Source organism: Coenobita brevimanus, chromosome 60, assembly GCF_032717465.1.
Source record: "Coenobita brevimanus isolate Jiangsu-jjx chromosome 60, ASM3271746v2, whole genome shotgun sequence".
In the NCBI taxonomy this organism is placed as follows: Eukaryota; Metazoa; Arthropoda; class Malacostraca; order Decapoda; family Coenobitidae; genus Coenobita; species Coenobita brevimanus.
The window spans coordinates 40,821,670-40,831,109 of record NC_137013.1 but is presented as its reverse complement, the minus strand read 5'-3'; the positions used below and the strand labels follow the sequence as shown (position 1 = coordinate 40,831,109).

The 9,440-nt window shown below is 41.0% G+C and overlaps 1 protein-coding gene across 3 annotated transcripts in view; it reads right to left on the bottom strand.

Moving 5' to 3' along the window:
- Mondo (MLX interacting protein mondo) overlaps positions 1–9,440 on the bottom strand; it is a 146,529-nt gene that overhangs the window by 86,849 nt on the left and 50,240 nt on the right. For all 3 annotated transcript variants that reach the window (XM_080274892.1, XM_080274893.1, XM_080274894.1), the window contains exon 2: positions 2,673–2,779. In XM_080274892.1, the coding sequence (XP_080131018.1) occupies positions 2,673–2,779 (107 nt within the window). The remainder of the gene's footprint in view (positions 1–2,672; positions 2,780–9,440) is intronic.

Below are 9,440 nucleotides of genomic sequence, written 5' to 3'. Positions count from 1 at the left end.
GCATCTTGGAGTACGTCATAACCCGCAAATCACACTTAAGTATTAATCAGTCTTTATATTATTACCTTCAGACAATTAACTCTGGCCTCTCGTAATTGGGGGGATAATGAAGGCTGTATCTAATTAGTCCAAAAAGCCTCTAGAAGCGTCGGGTGGCTAAATATAACATTGATGCTGATTACAGGTATTTTAAGCCTTAATTAATAAAGCGGGTAGATTCTTCCCTCTTTATTCACCTGACTACACTCTTTTTATTTCCCTCTCGACTTGCAGGACACACACTTTTTTTCTTCCCTCTCTACTTACACTCTTTTTACTTCCCTCTCTACTTACACTCTTTTTACTTCCCTCTCTACTTACAGGACACACTCTTTTTACTTCCCTCTCTACTTACTGACCACACTCTTTTTACTTCCCTCTCTACTTACTGACCACACTCTTTTTACTTCCCTCTCTACTTACACTCTTTTCACTTCCCTCTCTACTTACACTCTTTTTACTTCCCTCTCTACTTACACTCTTTCTACTTCCCTCTCTACTTACACTCTTTTTACTTCCCTCTCTACTTACACTCTTTTTACTTCCCTCTCTACTTACACTCTTTCTACTTCCCTCTCTACTTACACTCTTTTTACTTCCCTCTCTACTTACACTCTTTTTACTTCCCTCTCTACTTACACTCTTTTTACTTCCCTCTCTACTTACAGGACACACTCTTTTTACTTCCCTCTCTACTTAGCTGACCACACACTTTAATTCCCTCTCTCCTTAGCTGATCACACACTTTAATTCCCTCTCTGCTTGGCTGACCACACTCTTCTTACGTTATTCTGGTCTAACACTGCCATCCCTCCATCAGATTACCATGATGATCCTAGTCACGAGGAAGTGTCATGGAATGGATGTGCAGCCGTAGTATATTTTTTTCTATCACTGGTCAATGCGAAATAAGCCGCAAAACAACGAAAATCTGGACCAAGCTAAGGTGAAGGAACTACAGAATATCCTTGAAGTAATCAGAATAAGGACAAGAATATTAATAAGGAAGTAAATCTGGCCCCTATCATAGGCCTATACCTTATTCCACAGGTAAAAAAATAATTTAAAAAGGCAAAAAAATAACAAAATGATAAATAATGGTTAATGTGTTTATTCTGATGAGACGCCCCACCCAACTCCATCTCAAGGACAAAGTGTTGCATCACTGGGGTGCGTAGTGGAGAGGGAGGCCTTCACGTGGTGGCATATCTATAACCGGAAGGCGGAGCTGCCCTGTTATACGTTTCACATGAATCTGGGACTAAATAATAATAACAACAACAACAACAACAACTACTACTACTACTACTACTATTACTACTATCATCGAAGTGACAAATACGCACAGAAATCACAATGAATTTTATTTCACTTCAGCCCACAACCTCAGCACTACCACTACTACTACTACTACTACTACCACCACCACACCAGCACTACCACCACTATTATTACTACCATCGGAGTCACAGTCAAAGAAACTATGGTATATTTCCCTTCACTTCTGCCAAAACCTCAGTACCACCACCACCACCACCACCACTACTACTGCTACTACTACTACTGAATATTCCTTCACTTCGGGCCCAAACTTCACCTCCTACGACACCCGCCTTTCCAACACAGAGCGAGGTTGATATTGAGGGACGCGTGAAAATAAACAACACCGAGGTGGTGAGGCCATCTGGAGCGACATGGATTGAATACACTCCCTTTACTTTAACTGGAGCTGGTTTGTTTTCATCTGACAGAACTGGGTCACTCCTACAACTTGGTTACTAAGTCGTGGATGTGTGAAATATTATGAGCCTAAGTTATGGGGCAGGAATGCGTCTCCTTGGTTACTAATAAAAGGAATCCTACAGTCATCAATGAAGCTAAAATGGGTTAAAGATCTTTGCGCTATGAACGTAAAATTGCCATCCATCCATCTCCATTGCTGAGATGTAACAGTAGATCAACACTATATGATGCTAGTCACGAGGAAGTGCTGTGGAAAGGACGCAGGGCCGTTGTATTATTTGATCCTGACACTGAACAAAGGGAAGTAAGTTGTAAATCGACGAAACTCTCTGCCAAGTTAATGTGAAAGAACTACAGGAGAGTTTGAATCAGGCGGATGGAAGGAGAAGAAGGAGAAGGAGACCGAGAACCAGATGGAGAGATAAGGGAGTGACTGAATATAGTTGTTTCACCTTAACTGGGCCACGATTTTCGCTCATTGGCAGCTTATTTCACGAAGGTCAGGGGAAGAAAATAATACTACGGCTCTACATCCTTTCCATGGCAGTGTGACCAGCATCATATTTAATGTTAATCTCCTGCTACAGATCATCATTATCACAGAAATATGACAGTTTTAGGCTAAGTTAAACCGGACATACATGTACGAGTAGTATTAAACAAAAGGCATGACTTCTTCGTGACTAACATCATTATAGTGTTAATCTCTTGCTACAGCTCAGTATTCAAGATGGAGAGAGGACAATTTTAGACCCGGCTATATTAAAGAAAGCACCATAATCTACTGTCAGTCTCTTGTTACAGCTCAGCATTTGGGACAGAGACAGCAATATTAGGCCAAATTAAAAAGGACAGAGCATAATTATAAAACCTCATGCCTGGACACCCACACTGCATATGCCAGCAGCGCCAGATCACGTTGTTGAGTCTAATCTTGTCCTTCCACCGTAACTTCAGTCCCTTGAATCGGTTCCACTTGGGTGACGTGATCTTGTGTCTGCAACAAGGATAACACCACGATTATTGACCCGGTCCAGTGAGGGAGGGAGGGGGTTTGTTGGGGGATATGTGGGTGGGGACATGGCTGTGTGAGGCGTCTGGGGTCAAGGGGAGGAGGGGAGAGTTTTATGGGGTGGCTGTGTATGGATGACGTGGGTGGATGTATGGGTGGTTGTCGGTGTGGGTGTTTGGGATCTGGGGGTTAGTATTATGGGCTGACTGTGTGGGAGCCTAAGGTCATGAGGGGAGTTAATTTTATAGAGTGGTTGTGTGTGGGTGGATGTGGTGGTGGTGGGGGGCTGTAGTGGGCAATGGCTGTGTGTGTAGGAGGAAAGGTAAAGTGACTGTGGATATGGAGGATGACTGTGTGAGGGGAGTTGTGTGTATATGTGGTTGAAAAGGTTGGTTCTGAGTGTGGAGTGGGGGTGTGACAGATCGGTGTGGCTGTGGATGCGAAATACAGCTGTCACGGTGTCTGACGATATGGATGGGGGTTGCGCTGTGGTGGGTGCGTCTGGGTACGGAGTGTGAGGAGGTAGTGGGTGTGGTGAGTGGGTGTGTGTAAGGGTTGTGGTGGGTGGGTGTGAGTAAGGGGTGTGGTGGGTGAATGTGGATACAGAGTGTGCAATAAACAATTTAACTACATTTTACGTGCCCTTAACGTTAAGCATTTTCGTTAGTTAACTGAAAAAAATAAAGGCATACTAAGCTACAATGAAAAGAAAAATACCATCACTGCCTAATAATACTCACAATTTTCAAAGTATTCATATTTTCACAGCTTTTCTTAAATCATCATAAATAAATCCCGTAATGCTGGTATCTTTAATTCCACTATCTTTCCACGTCTCATTACATAATATCACAATACGGTACGTGCTGGAAATTTTACCGCCATAGTTTACATACGTTACTTTGGTGTTGAAACTGACTGACACGTTCTGTTTTTTGCAACATATATTTACAACTTGTTATTCGTCTGGTTATGTCATCACGGAAATAACTCACTCACTCACTCACTCTCTCTCTCTCGTCCGTACTCACAATGTATCTTAACCAATAACTTCCCACAATCAAGTCTCTGTTGCAGGTTCACTCCTATTTATACACAATTTCTCTGGTTTCACATTTACACCACTAAAATATTTAATACATAATCATTCTAGTCCCCTTTGCCGTACCGTAAGAATGAAGATCAAAGGTCCATAACAACCACTCTTACAAAAAAAAAAAAAAAATGTGAATTGCTTGGTAGTACTGAGTAAAAAAAAAGAAAAAAAAAAGAAAGAAAGAAAGAAATAGCCTTACACATAACTTGAGAATATTTATAAGTAACCCACAACTTGAGAAAATTTATAAGTAAGGAGTTTAGTACTTGTATTAATGAAAAGTATACACAAATAATCTTACACAAAATCAAAGTTCAAGAAAGTTTATGTACACTTGTCCTTTATAAATGTGTGTGTGTGTGTGTGTGTGTGTGTGTGTGTGTGTGTGTGTGTGTGTGTGTGTGTGTGTGTGTGTGTGTGTGTGTGTGTGTGTGTGTGTGTGTGTGTGTGTTTGGCGTAAAAAAAAGGTGAATCTAAATATACCACATACGAAGGTCACTGGAGAGTAAAACTGATCTGATTGGTGTGTGTGTGTGTGTGTGTGTGTGTGTGTGTGTGTGTGTGTGTGTGTGTGTGTGTGTGTGTGTGTGTGTGTGTGTGTGTGTGTGAGAGAGAGAGAGAGAGAGAGAGAGAGAGAGAGAGAGAGAGAGAGAGAGAGAGAGAGAGAATTTACGTATGGACACCAAACAATTCCTTCAACAAAAACAAAACACACACACACACACACACACACACACACACACACACACACACACACACACACACACACACACACACACGCTCGCTCGCGCAACTAAAGTACAAAGTTCAAAATCGTCAGCCATGTTATTCTTGGTGCGGCAAAAAGGAAATGTCAGATGCATCAGGAAACATCCGGCAGTCAGGGATATGGTTTAGTGTCAATGGCGGGGAAATGGAGTGTTCGACCATTGTGTGGGTGCTAGGGAGGTTGATGAGGTTTAGAGGGCCGCTCTCTCTCTCTCTCTCTCTCTCTACATATATGCCGATGATTAAATGTAACGGTGCTACAATTCCAGCAAATAATGTGGACTAAAATTAAGTGTAGAGGAGCCACCTACCGCCCATCTAGGCTCTCCATTTAGACGCAGAAGGAATCGGGCAAGATAAACCCTCAGATAACAAACCCTCGTTTTCCGTATTTACCAAGGATCTTAACACACTGAATCAAGAATTATAGTTATAAACTTTCCTAAATTTTGGTTACTGAAAAACAAGTCTCTAACATCATAGTTAACTGTTATTACAGCCAGCTTGGTGCTGGGGAGGGACGCCTTCGCGTGGTGGTACTGATATTATCAGGCAGTGATGCTGCCCGATTATACAAACGCCTCTCAGTGACCTCCATCAAATAAGCTGAAGTTATTAGCACTGATAATGCCATAATAATAACAGTAATAGTAGTAGTAATAATAATAATAATAATAATAATAATAATAATATATTCACTCTACCTTGACTGTGAAGAGTTTGGTAGCTCGGCGAATGAACAAAGTGCATATACAATCAATCATATACGGTATACAGTCTAAACTTAGAAGCAGTTATATACAAGGCGATGGTCGGGAAAACTGTGGTAGTCTATTTCGTCTCAATTACCGTCACCGTTTTACTGAGCTGATTAAGTCACAGGAGCCTGAGTGTTCAAAATAGGCAGGAAGTACCACAGCAGTCTACTACCATCAGAAATAGTTTTGTTTTTCGTATTTTCACTTCATTATTCACTACGATTTTGAGGTATGTGGTAGTTGTATAAGGAAAAATATTAACTGCGATCAAGAGAACTTAAAACCATTCATTCTAGTTTGGTTAGGACGTGTGGGATAGCTAGTATAAGACAGAATGCAATTTTATACATAACTTAAGAACGTGTGTAAATATGTTAATGTTGGCTATAGGACCAGAGACCAAGTTATAAAAAAGGGTTCTCATGTCCAACGTAACAGTGTTTGTAAATATGGATCCTAAAGCCTATCTACATGGCACTAAGCACGTCTGGTGAGTGAATGACAAGTCTAATATTACTCGGCTATGCGTGCTGTGTAAGAGTGCCGTACAGTTGTTATCAGGTTTTCTAAGTGTTTGCGACGACGACAAAAAAAAGACGACGACGATGATGATGGTGACGATGATAGTATAAATGCATTACAGAAAGATCTAGCAAGCAACTTTCGAACTCAAACGCATAATGAGGATGGTAAGGGTGATTATTTTGATGATGATGATGATGATGATGAGGAGGAGGAGGAGGAGGAGGAGAAGGAGGAGGAGGAGGAGGAGAAGGAGGAGGAGGACGATGTGTAGAGGTGCGTACTGTAGACATCTTCGAAACTAGCAACCCGTGGCCCAGACGCAGCACAGGGAGAGATAGGAAGCCCGCTGATAAGCACCCCGCCTTATCTTCAGCCTATATCTACGGCGCACTAGGCACGTCTGAAGAGTGGCACCACGGAACTTAATAAAAAAAAGTGAGCTGCGTAAGGAGATGATGGAGGGTTGCAGCGTACACTTCCACTCGGTTCTGTCAAGGCCAAACCAGGAAATTGTGTCCGATTGGGTCAAGAGTCGAATATTGCCTGGTCGAAATACCATATAAATTCTGGTATATATTATAATTTTGACCTTATTCGAAACAGGCTGAGATATCTGAATTTTGGACTGATTCGAGGCCGAAAAAAAGAAAAGTCCTGGATATGTATAAAAACTTCTCATACCGGGTACGGTATTTACCTGGCGGCTCCGTACGTCATTTTGCTTACGGTACTAGACCACCATGCACTTTTTTTTATCTGGTCTTTGTCTTCACTCCAGTTTATCTATTATAAAAAAATCTACGTATCAACCAGCCATCATGACATGAAGTTGTGAGCTACAACCTTTTCTAACTTTATGCACCTCTACGACAGGCTCTGAGACTCCGATCAGCAAGAAAAATTGTTATATACTGGCATGTTAACTTTTCTTCAATTAAGACAACATAACCATAATAAAATGCAAATATTAATTCATATTTAAAAAAAAAAAATCATTTTCCTAACAGTAATTAGGGTGTCAAAATAAAGATACCAGTACCGGTACTTAAACACAGCAATAAAAGAAGAATTGTATAAACACTGAGCACTATACACTAACACTGAACTGGGATCAATGAACATTACAGGTTAGAAATATTTGAACGCATATCAAGCAATCCAGTGGCTCTCCTTATGCAACATCGTCCAATTTCCGGCCCCAACCTCCTCTCCCTCAAAGAATGGAGCAACAGGTTTCTCTTGCTGGCCTGGGTTTGCACCAGATTGGCGAAACTTCTCTGCCAAGTAGGTCGTTGCCAACCCCAGAAGAATGGACACAGCCTCCTGAACAAATCGCTGATATTCGAAATTCTCGGTGTGTTACCCAGATATCTCCAGTCCAGGGAAATTCTTGGAGTGATGACTTCTGACCAAAAACAAGAGACTATTCTATGAGAGTAATCGTCACATCCATTTTATACTTGAAGATCTGACACTGGCTGAGATTGGAGGTTTGCAATCCACTTACAGTTTTCCAGCACTCTTCTCCAGTGATCAAAGAAATATAAGTCAAGTTCTTCCTCAGTTTGATAGAATAATGGCACAAACTTTCACATCCTCCTCCAGGCCGGAAGGACGGTTACTATCCATTTGAACTCCTTTCCTTTGTTCTCTGCACACTACCACTGCATGTTTGTTCTTAAATGAAGAACACCTCTAACACCGGAACAGCTGACCGTCAAGTGCAGTTAAATTGGAGGATCGATCTGAATAGCAACCGAAAAGGCTCATTCCCATCTTACAGCTAAGACTCACCACATTTCATGCAACTGTATTTAACATTACTCATCGAATTTCATGCCACCTCGCTGACCATAACTAAGTCCTAAAACAACCTCACTTCAATGTATCTCTCATCTCTATCTGCTACCCGGCGCACCTTCCCTGTGTCTGCTTATCACCTGTCACCGTGACCTTAGCATCACCTCATCACCATTTCCTTATCACAGACACGCTGCCCTCCTGTCCTTCCATCCATATATATCTGACCCACATACAGATGATTAAAGCTTCTTGTCAGCAACGTAGGGGGTGGACCTTGCTATCTACGTGCACAGGTGAGGTCAAGATGATTACGAGAGACGATTTTATTCGTCGCGTAGTCTATCTGTATCTCCCTACAACCATACTGTAGTGAATGGGGTTAAAAAGAATCTACGAACGGTTTGTGCTGTCTCTTTTCTTTTCTTTCTTTCTTCTTACTCGTGTTGTTATCAGTGAATTTTGCTCTTGAATTGAAACGCTAATGGCAAGGGCGGAGGAGAAAGATATAGAAATACTGACAGGCAATGATAAATACAGACAGAAATATAGATAGATAGATAGATAGATAGAGAGAGAGAGAGAGAGAGAGAGAGAGAATGGGAGACTTGATTGATAACCTACTGATCGAATATCTCTTTATCTTTACCCCCCCCTCTCTCTCTCTCTATCTCCGTCTACCTTTCACTTTTCACTACCCCATGACAATCCCCTCCTTTCTTTCTATCTACCTTTCTATCTATCTATAAGTCTTCTTTAATCACAAGTATCTAATAACTAGGACAAACAATGGTCATCATCTTGCGACCTGAGCATTATAAGTAAAAGAATAAGGACAAGTGAAATGAGTAATAACTCCCTTAAACACACACACACACACACACACACACACACACACACACACACACACACACACACACACCCACGCACACACACACAAATATCCTTTTCACTATCAAACATTCATCTTGCTAACAAAAATAAATAAATAAATACATAAAAAACCAAGGTCTGACATCTCCGCTACACACACACACACACACACACACACACACACACACACACACACACACACACAAAGCCTGCTCGACACCTTTCATGTCGCCTGGTGATTTTGTTCATGGCTACGTGAGTTCGATCCTACGCTAGTCCACAACCTTCCCACGTGTTTCTCAGACCGCCACCCAGCCCACACCTGGCTGAGTATCCATCGATCGTGATACATAAATAACGTCACGAAGCTATTCACTAACACGACGGCGTTATTGATGGTAAAGATTGATGATTTAGTGTAGCCTGAGAGTTCCTGTTTATACTGAAGGGGCTGAGTGGAACGCTGCCTGCTCCCACACCTTAATCATCATCATCATCATCAGTGCCATGACGTGATAATAATTATTGCTTCCGATTGATAGCCTGATGCAGTTTAAGACAGCCCCTCTGATATACGTGTGTGTGTGTGTGTGTGTGTGTGTGTGTGTGTGTATACAGTATGTATTTTTATATATATATATATATATATATATATATATATATATATATATTGTGTGTGTGTGTGTGTGTGTGGGTGAATATATATATATATATATATATATATATATATATATATATATATATATATATATATATATATATATATATATATACGAGTATATATATATATATTCATTTATTTATTTTTACAAACGATAAGAAGATT